Source organism: Colias eurytheme, chromosome 5 (genome assembly GCF_061535395.1).
Source record: "Colias eurytheme isolate Ceu_HAF_F1 chromosome 5, ilColEury1 Martin Lab GWU primary, whole genome shotgun sequence".
In the NCBI taxonomy this organism is placed as follows: Eukaryota; Metazoa; Arthropoda; class Insecta; order Lepidoptera; family Pieridae; genus Colias; species Colias eurytheme.
Genome location: NC_142984.1, coordinates 8,725,197 through 8,743,232, shown reverse-complemented (window position 1 = coordinate 8,743,232; position 18,036 = coordinate 8,725,197). Strand labels below are relative to the sequence as shown.

The 18,036-nt window shown below is 33.7% G+C and overlaps 1 protein-coding gene across 4 annotated transcripts in view; it reads right to left on the bottom strand.

Annotated features, from left to right (window-relative positions):
* Positions 1 to 4,433: 4,433 nt before the first annotated feature.
* CASK (peripheral plasma membrane protein CASK) overlaps positions 4,434 to 18,036 on the bottom strand; it is a 155,349-nt gene continuing 141,746 nt past the window's right edge. For 2 of the 4 annotated variants that reach the window (XM_090102047.1, XM_090102045.1), the window contains 7 exons: positions 17,806 to 17,944; positions 16,131 to 16,175; positions 14,912 to 15,031; positions 14,515 to 14,625; positions 6,516 to 6,623; positions 5,946 to 6,121; positions 4,434 to 5,313 (listed from right to left, as the gene is read on the bottom strand). In XM_090102047.1, coding sequence (XP_089958173.1) covers positions 5,134 to 5,313; positions 5,946 to 6,121; positions 6,516 to 6,623; positions 14,515 to 14,625; positions 14,912 to 15,031; positions 16,131 to 16,175; positions 17,806 to 17,944 — 879 coding nt within the window. In that variant the 3' untranslated portion in view covers positions 4,434 to 5,133. The remainder of the gene's footprint in view (positions 5,314 to 5,945; positions 6,122 to 6,515; positions 6,624 to 14,514; positions 14,626 to 14,911; positions 15,032 to 16,130; positions 16,176 to 17,805; positions 17,945 to 18,036) is intronic. The other 2 variants (XM_090102046.1, XM_090102048.1) reach the window with 1 other exon arrangement.

The following is an 18,036-nucleotide window of genomic DNA, read 5'->3' as shown; positions in this document are numbered from 1 at the left end:
GATCTGCACACTACATAATATGGAGTTAGACAGCAGACTAGGCATATATTTTATTAAAAATTTTAAGCTAAGCATGAGGCTCAATTTTGGTTGTTTTAGTAAAATAAGTATATTGTAACTACAGCCAGTAGTATCATTTCTTTGTTTAAATATTTAGTTAATCATTGTTCATCTATATTAAGTAGTATAAAAAAACATACTTAGTAATATTACTATTGGGGGGTATAATAATTATTCTATCGATACTCTATCTATCTATTTCACTTACAGAAAGCTACGTTATTAAGGAATCAGCCTTTTTAAAACCCGTCAGCTTTCAGCAGTTTCAGCAGTGTTTCAAATTTTATAGAAAACAGCGTCGATGGTCGTAACGGCTTCCACGCTTATTTCAAGCGCTTTCAAGTAGCTAGTTTGTAGTTTCAAGTAGCACTTAGTTTGGAATGAAGCTAGAGAAAATTAGCAGATATTATGCTTCATATTGTTAGATAAGATGAGTCTATTAGAAAAAATATGATGTCATAATCACTGCATGTAGTCGTCGCCAGTCGTCGCAATATAAAGACGGCGGATATTACTTATTCTTACCTACAAAGGGATCTGCTCCTAAACTGCTCAATGCATATAGAAAAGGTTTTGAATGACAAAACTTTTGTGATAATATATTTATTTAAATTTATTAATAAATATTCTATTATGTACATAGTACATACATATCATGTACCATTTTAAAACGTTGAATCTTGTTGAAATGAGATAGATACGTCTTCACTATTAATTTATATTGCATTGCTATGGATTTCGATCATTATAATATCTAGTCTAGTCCGAACATCTTCTAATATAATTTATCTATAGAAAGCAAGTTATTGAATAGTATCAAGTTTCCCTTTTTTGTCTTGAAAATAATTTATTGTTCATTACTAAATGTTTTAAGTGCAGTCGTGTGGCTATTATTAAGTTCTGTCTATAATTATTTATCTGTCGCTTTATTATCTGCCATTAAATGGCATTTTATTTAGGCTACACTAGGGGCACATCTGTAGGCACACTCGTACCTAGTATTACGGTATTTATTGCAATAATAATATATTTTATCCTTCATAATCTTTACCATCCGTTTCATAACCATCTGCTACATCTAAAAAAGGGTGGGAAAATTAAAACACCATAAATATTTTGTGCGATTTATTAAATTTTAACAGTTATAATAAGATTTTACTTCAGTCGTCATTAGTTGTTATTGAAAAAACCTATTATCATCGTTACAATTCATACTTCCATTATTGCATGCAATAGAATCAGAACAAAATTAAAATAACACTAAGTCATGTTAAATTTGCTCTGATTTCACAATTTTATTACATAAAAATTATGTTAAAATTAATAGGTAACTATTACATTTATTGCGACTTTAATTTCGTTCTGATTTTTATTTAATTTATCGTATATTTTAAACGATTTCTACTCACATTCATTCTTTGGGTAGGAAAATTATGGCGTTGTATAATAAAGTAACATAACGTTATAAATAATAAACGAACAAAAATAACAATATAAGAAATGAAACTCATGATTAACTAAATAAAATTTAAAATAACAAGAAAATAAGGAAACATAGTATAAATAACTAAAAAAGCGATGGAATGTTCTTGGTGGGCGATGTTTATAACACACAAATACTTTTCATTATAATATCTAAAGTTGATCTTCGTCTTTCACCACAGAGGAGCAAAATAAACTAAATTAAAATGACTTCAAAAAAATACTAATTGTAGTCTGTGACTCAATTCATTAGTCTACTTAACTCTGTAATAAAAAATCATGCTTTGCATTTGCAATTATTTTATCTAAAGTATAATATTATGTAAAATTTATTAAATAATTACAATAAACAATGGCATCATTGATTTTAACACGTTTCGCTAAATGTTACAATAAAGATCTATATAGAAGTAATCTATTCAAAAACAACCTGATGTGTAATATTATTTTACTATATTATAAATAAATTTTCAACAGCGTAAAGGTATGTGCTTATGCTATACAATGATAATAAATAAAATAATTTCAAATATAGCAACGCTAAGTATGAAACAAAATTTATATTATGATAATATATTGACCAACATTCATCGCATCTCACTATACCTTAAACTTTAAATTCAATATCTTTTATTTATGATTATTTTAGCTACATAATTGTCTATAGATTTCCCTTACAATAACGTTTAAGATAAATAAAATAAATAATAACGTTAAAACAAATATAAGATTGTATCTGTTTTTTTTTATAGTCGAATTCATTAAGAATAGGTAACAAATAATAAATTGCATTTATTTTAAAATCCATGAAAATTAAATTATATTTGTTTTAAAGAGATAGACCGAGAGAAAAATAAAAAATAATTTTTATAAACTACCTATTCTTAATTACACTTAACATACAAAATAGTGAAATAGTGAGAGTTGTAGATTAAAATTCTACTACAAGTTAATAATATAATGTTTACAGGAATGCATTAGTGCAAGAGTGAAAATAACAAAATTTACAAACGACTACCGATTGGTAAATAAATAATAATTTTGACGCTATTTATATTTTTTATATTATGCATAAAGATATAACATAATTTACAAACAAATTGATACAGATAAATAATGATTTCATAGTTGTACTTAAAATATAATAAAATAGAACAATTCAAGAATTTCTATATCCGTTTCTTGCAACCCTGTAGTACTCTAAAATTGTGATATATTTAATAATACGATGTTTTTCAACTAGGATCTCGTCGTTTTCATTATTTTGGTGGTTTTGTGGCAGTACATTTTTCTTGATTTTTTTTTTATATTTTTTGCTAATAAATTCTTTGCGTACAAAGTCGTACATAAATTAAGGAGTATAATGTATACTAAACAAAAAAATATAGTTTTTAAATAAACCATCAATGTTAGATTGCCCTAAAAAATAGTTGTAAATTTGTTGTCGATACTCATTGTAGTTGAAAAACATCACTGCAACATTATTTATAATAGGATATACTTATATTAAATTTTCGAAGTAAACATCCCGCTACTCTCTAAAAGATTTTGTTTCCATTATTTTAATAAATAACCTACTAATGTATATTATGTACATTGTTCTAAAAGTCATGTTTAACGAGTTTCATTTAAAATGTTTAAAAATTGCGTTATTTTTTTGCATCGCGTGTGATATTTGGCACAATTATGAGCGTGGATGCGAAAAAATATATAAATATATTGGGCTATCTTACTATTCTTGTGAAAAAGCTTGCATTTGCATAAAATTTTGTGTATTTGGTATATTTTACTGTGCTTTCTGTGTATAGAAACGTTTTTTCTGGATTTTTTTGAATTATTATGCATTATTTTCATTTAGAGACAGCCCTCAAATAACTTCATAAAACATCTTAAACATAACAACCACTTATTGAAGAAGCGAACCGATACATTATACTAAAATAACTCTTTATGTCTTTTGAACGTTTCGTCGCTACGTGTTTAATTAATAGTACTAATATTAGTTTCTAATAATTCGTGATTAAGATCGATTTATCACAAAATTAATTAACTTATCAATAAATAATAACCATATCCTTTGACTCGCATCTTTTAAGTTTTTCAACGCAGTTTATATTCCAACAGATTTGTTTCAAAATACAACAGATAGAAACAATAATGTAATTAATCAATATTTACTATTTCTTTATTAAGTGTTAACGTTAATCGTAAATTGGAAAAATTATAGAACCGAGATTTTATAACAAAAACTGCGATGAACCTTTTTAACTAGTGCCAAATTACATTAAGACCTTGTCCAACGAAGTGTAACAAACTATTAATTATAAAATAACTTATTTCAATATTTAAATATAACTGGAACCCATAATCCAACTTATAACCGTCTATTTTGCTAATATTTTGCCCATTTGGGTATATTTTGTTAAAAAAAAACACAAAAATTATGTGTGTAGTAAAACTACATCCGCAAAACGTTCATTGTTAACGTGGCCTTAACTGTTGTCCAAGAAAAGTGTTCCAAAATGATACGTGCTCTTATTATATTATAATATAACCTTCTTGGGATCGAAGTATCTAAGTTTGAGCATATTCAAGTTAAGTATTAATTTTTATATTAATTGTTAAAATGGAATCAACAAAAACAATAATTTAGAAGTCCCGAAGGTCTTTGGTATGTATTAACGTACCCTAAAATAAATATAAATAAGAATATTTTATTGAGTCCATTTCAACAATTTTACATCAAATGAACTACGGCACTGAGTTTTGTATGTTCTAAAAACTCTACAGTGAATACCATATCGTTATAATATTTTATTAGACACAAATTCTTAAGTATTTTTTGTTGTTTTTTTTTCGCTAGTGCCGTAGAAAATTTGATGCTTATGATCAAATTGGCAGTAATAGTGCAGATTCGGGACAGAATCACTCATATTAAAGTCTGTAATATTGTTCATATTATACAAATAATATTATATAGTCGGGTGCCTATCGGGGTACAAATATTGATAACTATCCCAAAATGCTGCGAAGTCCCAAAAAATTCACTTCAAGTAAGACTTACATGAGTGTGTCAGTATACTAAAGCTTATGTAAATAAAAGTGTCCATCCAAAAGTGACCAAAAACACTAAAAACTGAACCGAACTTCACCAAAAGTAGAGTTAAGTTCAGTTTACGCTGGTTCGAACTTGGCAAGCGTATTTTATTGCCCTCACTTTTAAATAGAGTAGCAAGCAATCTATACAGTTCTTTAACTGTCACAAAACTGACAATTCTGTCTGTATCCATAAAAATGGCTACTCAAAACCGACCCAAAACCTAAAAAAGACGTGTGTCATTCGGGGACTGCCGCGGTAAAGCTATTGCATGCTATGCCTTCAAGCCACACCTCCGCGCCCGTCGGAGTGGGGAGCGTGAGGTTTTTCGTTACGGAATTTCTCGATTCGGTCTCCGCGCTCAAGGCCCGCGATAGAAGCTATGCAATAGCTTAAAAAGTGAACTGTCCTGAATCTGACCATTTCATAGTAATTTCATGTCACTCACATTACTACATGCAATCAGAGTAATTTTACAGCATGCAATCAGTATGTCAATACACCCAAGCGACGGGCACCCACTGGGGCGAAGCCCTAAGCCTCGCTAGGGCTGCTTCTAGTGAAGCCAGTGTATCGTCTATGTCATTGTTGACGACGTTTAGGTCGAAGTAGTGCCCGTATGTGCGACGGAGTTGTTCCGATTCACGGACCAGGACTTCTAGGGATCCGTCGTACTGAAATTGGAGAAAGTAATATTTAAAAATAAATAAATATCTGATATATAAGGGAATATATAATTTGGCATTAGCATTGGCTTAAACATAAATGGTGAACCTAGAAAATAAAAGTTCCTGCAGAACGAGTCTGCTAGAGCAGAACACACAAGGCTCAATAAATAATGAGCCTATGTGATTATCTTGAATTGTGATTAGCGATGAGTGAAATAGACATGGGTTATAATTTTTTTGTTATTGCATGTAGGCACCTTGTAATGACCACAAATGTTATTTTGAAACTTTACATAAATAGTTTTAAGATAAAAATTACTAATATTATAAATTCGAAAGTTTACGAGCAGTAAGATTACAATAAAACTTGGTACATACTCTACAAGTAAATACATTAAGGGCCGATTATGTTATTGAAAAATCGGCTAAATTAATTCTTAATTTTGGCCCAGGATTAGGATTATTTTTCTGGAATAATTTCCGATTTTAATGGAATAGCGGGTTAAGCCGCGTGCGGAAATCTATTTTAGCAGGATCTTGAACGCTCCGAGTGGATACGACGGATTGTTTCTAGCTTCGTGCCGTACATTGCGTCTTCGTTTAGAGATAATCTAGTTTAGAGATAATATTACACTCACATCGGCCACGTTATTAAGCGGCGGTGCAGCTATGAACACGACGTACGGCGCGAACTCAGCCGTGCGCAGGATCTTGAGCGCTTGCGGCTCCACGTCCAGTATCGCGATACGACGCTCCGAGTGGATGCGGCGGATTGTTTCTAGCTTCGTGCCGTACATTGCGTCCTCGTGCGTGCCTGGAATGGAGTATTTTAGTAGTTAAATTTTAGATTTTCTTCTGTATATTTAAGGTGTGGACACGTGCGTTATAATGGCTGCATCGTTTATGTTTCATTGAACAGTGTAATGTATGCGCTTATACCCACACATACAATCACTGTCTCGTGCGCACTTCGTCAGTCATAGGAGAGCCGCTGACGAGAGTAAACGTCTGTCATTAAGTGCGTGTACGAGCCTGTGTCATATCCCAATATTGGACAGGTCTTACAAACACTCGGATTTATAGGAAATTTGGTACAGACTCAATACTAGTAACACGTGTAGATAGTACAAAATTTATAAATAAATTTCCAAAGTGACAGTTAGAGCACATCTGTAGTTAAAATATTTAGTTTCCTTTTAAAAACTTACCGTATTCAAGATACTCGTTAGCAGCGATATCTGCCATCATCTCATCGTGCGTCACGAAGTAGTAATGTCTGCCGTTCTCTTCGTCCGGTCTGGGTTGGCGAGTTGTATCTGAAATATGTGTTGTATTTCCTTTAGTATATTTAGTTAGTTATTAATTTATTATGTATTAGATCGATTGTTTTGGTACCTTTGTAAGATTTTTACTATGAAAATATATGGAAACAATAGTTTTATTTTGCATTCTTCTTCTTTCATATGAATGTATTATTTTATAATACTTAAGTATACATAATTTTATTTGTAATTAAATCAATAGATAGTAAGAGTAAGAGTGAAGAAGAGTTGAAAGAAAGAAAGAGTTGTGATAAGTAATGAGACCCTTTTAAAGTTAGAAAATTATGATATTAGTAAGTAGCTAATGCTGGCAAAATAAATATACAAATATCTGATAAATATTACTATATAACTTTAGATGAATTCAGATTTAGGAATAACAAAAATCCCAACAATATTAGATTGTGCAGATTCGTATAACGTACAAATATTGAAACTTAATTGGCTAAAATATAACAAAATTTTGAAAACAATTCAGTTATAGTAAATTTTTTTTTTTTTTTTTTTTTTTTTTTTTTCGAGGGTAGGTGTCAAAAGTACAACACGCGTTTATTTTTGCTCTAAAGTAAATTATTAATTTAAATCTGATTTTATAGTAAATAATGCTATAAAACACCTACGTACTCACCGGAATATATTCCATTGCATATTCTATAATTATACTAGTAATTCTTGAATAACAAACCTTTTGTTTGGCACTGTTTGGATTGGCTGTCAACTTTATTACAACTTAGAAAATGGAATTGTTATCACTAAGGGAGTCCATGGCGCAGATGTCAGACATGTTCAATAAGAAGATGACAGAGTTCCAGCAAGACCTGCAGAAGACCTCGACAACCTCAACCTTAGCTAGTCCTCCATCTCGGCTAGCATCTGATTTTAGCGCTTTTCGCTCGTTTGTCATCACATCTTTACAGTGCTTGCAAACTCAGATGGACTGTCTTTTTAAGCTTTATGACAATCTTGAGATGAGGAAGCGGAGGAAGATTCTACTACTGCATGGTGTCCAAGAATGCAAGGATGAAAACCCTACCACCACCGCACTAAACATAGTCACTCAGCATTTGAAGAACTGCAATCTGTCTGCGGACAGTATAACTCAATGCCACAGATTGGGAATCTCCAAAGACAATAAGCCTAGGCCTATTCTTATTAAAGTCCGTGACATCTCGAATAAGGAACAGATCTGGTCATCTAAAACCAATTTGAAAGGCACGGGAATCACCTTATCAGAATTTCTAACAAAGAATAGGCATGATATCTTTATGGCCGCTCGGAGTCAGTTCGGTGTCTCTAAATGTTGGACTAGAGATGGTAATATCTTCGTGATTGGCTCGGGTGGTGTTCGGCATCGCATTGAGGATTTGGCTGACTTAAAGGCTATCGCTGCTGCCCCATCAGAGAAACCTAATCCAGGTACTGCCGCTCCTACAAGTAATTCTTCAAAAGATCCCAAAGTAGTTGCTCGCTCCAAGAGAGTGGTGAAAGGCAAGTAGTCGACGCGTCAAACACTCACTATATTTTATTATGTACTAGCTTACAGCCCTATTCTTTGTTAGAAATTCTGTGGTGTTAAACTTAACATGTTATATACTAAGACCCTTCTCTTTAATCATTCCACTATTTTAATCATTCCACTATAAAATATAAGTTTCAAAATCCGTGGCGTAGTTTTTAAGATGTCAGCATACATAGGGACAGCGACAACGACTTTATTCTAAACTATGTACTAATGTTCGTATTTAGTTAGCGAGTATAAATGTTACGGCTAAAGGTAGGTGAGAACATAAACTTAAGATTAGCCGGCTAAACTTAGGTTTATTTTCGACGAGGTGTTAATGTTAGTTTGTTCTATCTTTAGCCGGCTAAACTTAAGTGTAACCGCAGGCCCGTGGCTAAAAATGTCAGGGTGGGTAGATTTGGTTACTATAATACATGTAAGGAACAGGGCGAGTGTTTTCTGGCACTTCGCCGGCTGCTGCCGCAGCACGCTCGCTGCGCTCGCTCGGCTCGTGCGGGTCTTAAGAGTTCTAACCTAACCTAACCTAGCCACCAGCTTTCTGCCCTGAGTCGGGGTGGGTAGATTTGGTTACTATAATACATGTAAGGAACAGGGCGAGTGTTTTCTGGCACTGTGCGGGCCCCTCAAGCCCTCCACCGGCCCGGCGCTAACCAAATCTACCCACCCCGACATTTTTAGCCACGGGCCTGCGGTTACACTTAAGTTTAGCCGGCTAAAGATAGAACAAACTAACATTAACACCTCGTCGAAAATAAACCTAAGTTTAGCCGGCTAATCTTAAGTTTATGTTCTCACCTACCTTTAGCCGTGACATAAACATTCCATCGATGTTTTTCTATGTAAATGTAACATAAAACTGTATTATTATTTATTTCCAGTTACCTTCAGATTTTATATTTTTATTTTACTCAATTGTTATCGTATTACCGTCATAACTATTTTGTTTACCTACATATTGTTGAAACTCAATTTTATCTGTCAAGTGTGAGCTGTCATCTGTCATGTCTACGTTTACGTCAGCCAAAATTATTGCCATAGTAAAATTGTTATATTTGTAATTCTCACGTAATCCTGTTTGGGGATGTTATGTGCATAATATTTTTTCGTATTATTAATTTTGCGTTTCTATTTTTAATTTTGTTTTGTTTTTATCTCTATTTCGTAGTATTCTTGAATTACTTAAAAATTGTATTGTAATTTAGTCCGGAGAGTACGGTCATGAAGTATCGATTAAATTAAATTAATTTTTATTATATTAAATACACTTATTAACTATACATACCTATATATATATATATATATATATATATATATATATATATATATATATATATACCTAGTCTGGTCATAAGTTTTGTCACATATGTTTTATTAAATAAATAAAAAGTTACTTTTATATATTTATTGTTTTATATGTGAAAATCAAGCTTACATATTACTTAATAATTAGGTATAAAAATTATTCGAAATGGCTTCCATGGTTTGCGATACAAGCTTTTAACCTTCGCGGCCAGTCGTCTATCGCAGCACGCACTGTGTCCATGTTTATTTCAGCAGCTGCTTTAATAATAGATGCTTTGAGAGACTCCAAATTTGGGTGGGGTTTAGCGCAGGCTCTCTCGTCTAAATGTTGCCAAATTTTATAATCCAGAGGATTCAGGTCTGGGCTAGATGATGGCCACTCTTCGTGACGAATGAAGTCAATCTGATGGGCGGCCAGCCAATTTTGGGTGCTCTTAGCTTTGTGGGCAGGTGCAGAGTCCTGCTGGAATACCCAGTGCTGATTTTTAAACATGGTCTGAGAAAGAGGTTTTACAAGGTTTGTCAGGACTGTATTTTGGTACACATTGGCACTTGTTTTCACACCTTTTTCACAGAAAAACACCTCTGTTAGGCCTATATAAGACACTACCAGCCAAACCATCACTGATGAGGGGTAACGGCCGCGTTGGACTCGAGGTACACGTTGACCCGCTTCTTCACTACTGTGGGCATACACTTTGATATTCTGTTTGTTGCAGCACTCTTCCACTGTAAAAATTTTTTCGTCTGAAAACAGGATTTCACGGTGCTTGTTTCCCGCGTATCGTTTAATCAAAGCGCGACATCTGTCCAGTCTTAACTTCTTTAAACGTGCGTTAAGAAGATGCGATGTTTTTCTACGATAAGCCCGTAATCCTAGGTCCTCATTCAACACCCGTTTAACTGTAGTTCTGCTAAGGCCCATTTGCAGTGCCAACTGTTTTTGATTTCGGACCGGATTTCTTCTTATTCGCGCCTTTACTGCATTTATCACTGCCGTTGTCCTAACCGTACGAGGACGACCACTTCTCTTTCTATCTTCCACTCTTGAATCTTCCTTAAATCGTTTTATAGTGCGATAAACAAATCTCTGTGTTATTTGTAAATTTTTAAGCAAACTAAAAATTTCTCTTGGCGCGTAACCACAACGATGCAGAGCGAGAACAGCGACTCTGTCTTCTTTTTGTGTCCACTCCATTGTAACAAATACGTTATACTAATAAAATATTTTGTTTTTAAGCGCGTAAAATATTCAAAAATCGAACGTGAAAAAAAAAATTGCGGTAACCATTCAAAATTTGAAAATCGAACTTAATGACAGAACTTATGACCTGACTAGTTATATATATATATATATTTGTTTTTAGATATTTATTTATCTTTATATATTATTATCTTCTTATTTAAGTATACATTGTTTTAATTATGTCAGACCTAAACACCGAGTTTTTAGATAGTCTTTCGTGCTCTTTAGATTCAACAGATAGTGATGAGAATAGTTTTCATAGTGCTTCTTCCCCTCCTCTCGACCTTACTCTTTCTTCTCTATTTAGTGATTCACATAAAAACTTTAATGCTGTCCATATTAATGCTCAGAGCATTCCGGCTCACTTCCCAGAAATGCTTGCATCGTTTGTATCAAGAAACATCCATGCTATCCTAGTATCCGAGTCATGGCTTAAACCTACACTCCCTTCCCAAAACTATCTCCTTCCTGGCTTTCACCTTATCCGTAACGATCGCATTGGTAAAGGTGGGGGTGGTGTGGCAATTTATCTTCGTTCTCATATCTCCTATAATATTATACGCTGTTCCCCTCAACCTTCATCCAATAACGGTACCGAGCATCTCCTTATAGAAATCCTACTTTCTAATTCAAAAATCCTTCTCGGAGTCTTCTATAGTCCTTCCCTAACAATTAACTATTTTTCCTCCTTAGAAATCCTTCTTGATGAATTGTCCCCACTTTACAGCCACCTTATCTTCATGGGTGATTTCAACACGTGTTTACGGAAAGGTGATAACCGAAGTAGAAAACTACTGTCTCTCCTTCACTCTCACAATCTTCACACACTTCCTCTTAACCCAACCCACTTCTTCCCCGGATGTTCCCCTTCCCTTCTTGATCTTATAATTGTTTCCTCTCCCAATTCCGTATCCAAGCACGGTCAGTGCTCTGCTGATGCTTTTTCCTTTCACGATCTTATTTACGTATCCTATAAACTCCGTCCTCCCAAATTTAAACCTTCCTCTGTACTGCTTCGTAATTTTGCCGGTATGGATAATGAGTTCCTTTTGGCTGATGCACACGACACTGACTGGGAGACTGTTATAAATGCAGAATCCATCGACTTAAAAGTAAGTACTTTTAACCATTTAGTCACTGCGCTATATGACAAACATGCACCCCTTAAACTTGTCAAAAAGAAACATACGCCTGCGCCCTGGCTCTCACCTGAAATCAAATCTTTTATGAATAGGAAAAATCGTGCAAAGGCTAAAATGAAGACAGCAAAAACGGATCAAGTGCGTGAAAAATATAGGAACATCCGTAATCGTTGCAACATACTGTGTAGAGATGCACAAAGACGCCATATCCATAACTCGGTCGAGAACGGCGACCCCTCTTCAATATGGAAGTTTCTAAAATCCTTAGGAGTTGGTAAATCATCTCACGCTTGTTCACTTAATAACTTTAATATTGACGCTTTAAACGCTCATTTTTCATCATCATCTAACCTTAATGTTTCTACTATACAACAGACACTTAATTCTCTTTCTACCACTTCAGCTCCTTTTTTTCCCCCGTTCTATTTTAAACGATGCACTGTAGCGGAAGTTAAGAAGACGATATTGTCCATATCTTCGAACGCAGTCGGTGCTGACCTTGTAAGTCGTAATATGATCCTTCCTATCCTTGATATTATTGCTCCTGTCATTACCCATATCCTTAATTTCTCACTTACCTCCGGCAAATTTCCAAATGCTTGGAAAGATGCTCAGGTTATTCCTCTCCCTAAAAAATCTAATCCAAACTGTTTTTCCGATTTCCGTCCTATCTCTATTTTACCTTTCCTTTCCAAGGTCCTCGAACGCATCATCCATGCTCAATTAAGTTCATACTTAAACACTCATAGCATACTTTCTCCTTTTCAATCCGGTTTCCGTCCTGGTCATAGCACGACTACTGCTCTCGTTAAGGTCACAGATGACATCCGTTCAGCTATGGACAATAAACAACTCACCATATTGTGTCTTCTCGACTTTAGTAACGCATTCAACACTGTTAATCATGATATTTTACTGGGTTTGTTACGCCTAATTAACTTCTCCCCTACAGTACTCGAATGGTTTCAAAATTACCTGGGTGATCGGCGGCAGCGTATCTTGTTGGATGGTAAACATTCTTCTTGGTGTGCTGTCCCCGCTGGTGTACCTCAGGGTGGCGTCTTATCACCTCTCCTATTCGCCATTTTCATAAATAATCTCTCCTCTCGTATAACTTCTCTCTACCATATGTTTGCTGACGACGTACAGATCTACCTTCACTCTACACCTAGTAATCTACCCGATTCTATTAACACTATTAACGCTGAACTTGCAACAATAGTAAAATGGTGCGATGAATTTGGACTTAAGATTAATCCTTCCAAAAGCCAAGTGATTGTTGTTGGAAGTCAGTATCTTATATCAGAGATTGACTGGGGAATTCTGCCGAGTGTTAAAATTGGGTGCGAGGGTATTCCTTTCAGCAATCAAGTAAAGAATTTAGGTGTAATTATGGACCAAACGCTTTCTTGGTCGCAGCATCTCCAGCATATCAGTCGTAAATTATACGCTGCATCTAACTCCTTACGACGCCTCCGTAACTTTTTACCCATACCGACCAAATTATGTTAGCACAGTCCCTTCTCCTTCCTATTCTTGACTACGCTGATGCTTGCTTTCTAGACTTAACATCTGAGCAATTGGATAAACTTGAGCGACTTCAGAACTATTGTATTCGGTTTGTTTACGGTCTCCGTAAATATGACCACGTTTCTCATTTTCGTAAGAAGCTCAAGTGGCTCCCGATCCGCCTTCGCCGGAATGTTCATTACCTGCAACTCCTGTATCGAATCCTCTTCAATCCCAAAACTCCTTCTTACCTAAAAGACCAGTTCCAATTCCTGCACTGTGATAACTATTCTCTGCGATCGGTGGACAGGTTAGTGCTATCTATGCCTCCGCACCACACACAGTTCTACGGTGGCTCTTTTTCCGTAAGGGCTACCAGATTATGGAACTCCCTGCCAGTTAGCATCCGACAAGCTCAAACGCTGTCCACCTTTGCCAAACAAGTCCGAAACCACTACTTGAACTTGGCATTTAACTCGGATTAGTAAGATTAATTAATTTATTTATTTGTGTTTTACTTTATTTTTCTATCTAAACTACAGTATGAGTTTATGTATATATATATTATATTTATTATATTATATTTATTATTTGAATGTGTATTATATTATATTATATGTAATATATATAATATTTTATATGTATGTATTTATTATAGAACATATATAGCTATATATATATTTTGTACTTCCTACCTACCTCCTCTTTCATAATATTACTCCACACAGTAGGTTGCCTGGAAGAGATCACTCTTAAGTGATAAGGCCGCCTTCTGTGCTGGACTAGTTTTTAAGTTTTAATTTTAAGGATTAATTTGTATGCCAGCACAATAAAGTGTAAATAAATAAATAAATAAATAATAAATAAATATGTGTTTGCTTTTTCAACAACTCTAAAAGAAACATATATCATACAATAGTACGGTATTTTCAAAGCTTGATTCAATAGAAAAGAACAATTTTGTTCAAACATCATACACATTCATAATCAAATACCAAGAATATAAAGAACAAAGAGGAAAAAATATATGCCATCTTTTGTTGACACTTTTGATTTTATTTTCGAACATGAACCCCACTTCTGATTTTTAGTTTCAGAATTTTTTTTAAATAAACTTTAGGAATGTTACCTACAAATACAAACATAAATACTAATAAAACTTACGTGGTATCGGGTAGGCGTACAAATCCGGGTGACGAGCTATGAGAGTGTTCTTTATGTGTCGACGACCAACGCCGTGAGCGCCCAATAGAACTATAGTTTTTCTTTGGAATGCTGAAATTTTAACATAAAAACATATAAATACTAACGTCTTGTTTTTTTTGCCGTTCTGATACTTTCAATCAATGTGAAATTAATAAAAATTGCCAAAAAAATAAAAACAGATAATAAAACTTACTGAAGATACCACAAATTCAAAATTCAGGTACTTAATACATAAGTACTATCTATATATTTATATTATTAAGTGATTAAATTTTGTTTTTAACACTACCCTACTTCCAAAAACAATTACTTTATCATATATTTATACAGCAAATAAATCACATTTAATACTTACAAGGCAACTTCACGACCTCTTCATAAGTCACAACATCGAGTTGATCGAAAACAGCGTTATGTTTCGCGAGATATTTGTCTTTCGACTGTTTTTTCTTGCGTCCAAATATCGAACAGTTAACTAGAACAAAGATCAAATACTATAAATTATTTTATAAATTTTAATTGAATATTCTAGACATTCAAATACATGTTTTTTATTTTTAATTAAAGCCAAATATCTACACAATGTAATATTTAATGAAAAGATGAACTTCACAATTACGGGAAGTTATGCTCTTATTTTTAATTATAATTGTAACATGCAGTATATAATTTATCAACAAATTTATTCAAAACAACATTTATTTGTGCTTCATTACTTTTATAAAATTTTAAGAGCAACTTCTCAGTTTATGATTAGTATAGCAACAATCTATCGCTACAATTAATATGCAAGAGAGATAATAATTATTAAATGAGAATATTTATTTCTTTATGGAGCAATTTTTTGACACAATTCAATTTTTTTACCATCCTTAGCTCAACGAATGGTTAAGGGTGCACTCACACACATCAGTCACCGTCAAGTCACCGATGACTGATCGGTGACGGTTCGTGTACGTATCCACAAACACCAGTCACCGTCATGTTGTCCGTCAGTCACGTCGCCGGTTTGACTGAATCATTGAACACATACATCAGGTTAGTCAGTGATTAGACGTGTGTCACGCTAGAGAACATGTAGCAATTGACGGTAGCACGACGCTGACTGAACTGAGACGTGACGGCACCGGGTGAGTGGGGATAAAAGTATGATACATGTATGGAAAGATTATTTGACGTGCCTGACCGGTGACGTCACTGATAGATTTCGTGCAAGCGACTGTCGTGTGGGAACAGAGTCATACTAGAACTATTGATACATATTTTTTTTTAATCCTGTCCGGTGACGTGCCGTGACGGTGACTGATGTGTGTGAGTGCACCCTTAAAGTTAATTAAACAAAATCTTTTAACAATTTATCAATCCAAATAGATTTTATGTAAAACACATTTGACGTTATAACCACGTCAATCTATTCCTTATTCACACAAATAAGACGTTTCCAATAAAAAAATAACAAAAAAGTCTAAATTTCGACCTCAAAATCAATAACCGCTAAATCCTAACATTAACTATCCTAATCCTAAGTAGTAACTATTAAATCCCTTGCACCGCACTACATAATATATATTTACCTGTGTTCTCACATCCGTCGGTATGAGACACGCAGCCGTCAGTTCCTAGCCGCACAACATTACAACACGGTCATGCACACAACCCATGGATATGGTTTGGCAACTACTTGTATGGAACGGATTTCTTGGGAAATGGTCGGGTTTACAAAATTACGGTAGATGAATATCTTTTCAATAATAACACAAGGAATACAAATGATAGAACACAAAAAGAAGTGAACAGATAATTGAAAAATGCTACTATTATAAAAGTAAAACAAAACATAGTATATTTTCATCGCCCACTAAATATAAAGACAGGTAAATCGAAGTTAAGAAAATATGTGAGGATATGAAAAAACACAAACCGGATTTCATGTGATAAAGATAATATTAAAACAACACGTTGGAACGGACCAAACATTTCCCAAGAAAACAATACGGTTTGAGGAGTCTTAAGACAATTCGATTATTATTCATAGCCTTCTACGATAAATCCTTTACTACTTTAGGGTATATATTGACAGACAGACATTTCGATAGATAAATTTAAATATTTAATCGGTATTAGATTCGATTGGTATCAATACCATGCAGATTTCGGGCTTAATGAGATTATTTCGTATATGAGAACATTAAATACACATAGAACAAAATATATATATGTATAAAGCAAAATATTACATACCAACTGTAGAATCGTCCATTGAAATTTGAAAGAAAGAAACATCATAATGATATAGCGCCAATACAAATAATACGGTGAAAATATGAGGTAGAGACATACAACACATAGAAACATAGATATGAGAAATAACTTTTACTCGATAGATGTGTTACATAACTTAATAGCTCTTTTATTTCTTCTTTTATTTCTTGCTTCTGAATTTGATCGCAATTCAAGTAGATTCATCATAAATAATTCAACAACTGTATCTGTTAAAATGTATGTTATAAATGAAGATAAATAACAACTTTTGAAATAAATATCGCGTCCAATAAATTACATTTATATGATAATAAAATTATATGAATAAAGTAAACAAGCAAGTGATAGAAAAGGGAATAAATCATTTGTTAAAATAAATAAAATCTCCTGAAAAACGAATCCTAACACAACATCAACACATTAATTCTAGGTTGGCTGAAGCAGCTTGTCAAACTAAATATTTGATCAACGACCGTCTAGAGTAATAACGGGTCAGGTAATTTCACATACGACCATCTACACACGTCAAACGATGAAAACTGAATGAATACAAAATAAGCATATAATGATTTCAGATAAAAACGATTTGACCAAAACATAATAAATCGTCTATATATGAAGTTCATTAAACATATTAAAATGACTGCTCAAAACCGCATTATATCCCACAAAGACATGAACCGTAGTGACATCCAATTTTGTGGCTAAATGATGAACATTGCTATTCGACCGCTAAAATAGCCACTCAGTTATTGGAAACATGGTAGAATCAAAAATGATTTGATAATAACCCATATTCAAATCTTAGTACTTAATACTTAATTCTTTATTTCCAAACGATCACAATTCCAAATAAAAAACATTATTTCTCATCTCATGAGGCAAAATCCTTTGATATATGTACAAATACAATTGGTCGGTTTCACAAATTTTTATTTTGATTTTACCATTTTTCCTCATCAACATCAATACTATTAACTATCTTACCTTGGTCAGTGTTAGATTTTTCAGCGGCAGCACAAGCCGCGCGCCATTCTTGTAGTTCAGGGCTTGGTATAAGACCGGCTGAACCACCAGAGGCATCTTTACGAGCTTGCCACCAGTGGGAATCGTCTTTACTTATTATCTGTAATGTATTGAGAAAAACACCAAAATTAATTTTTTGAAGTGAAAACTTCTTTAGCGGCGTTGAGCACTTTTTCTGTAATGGGTATAAAA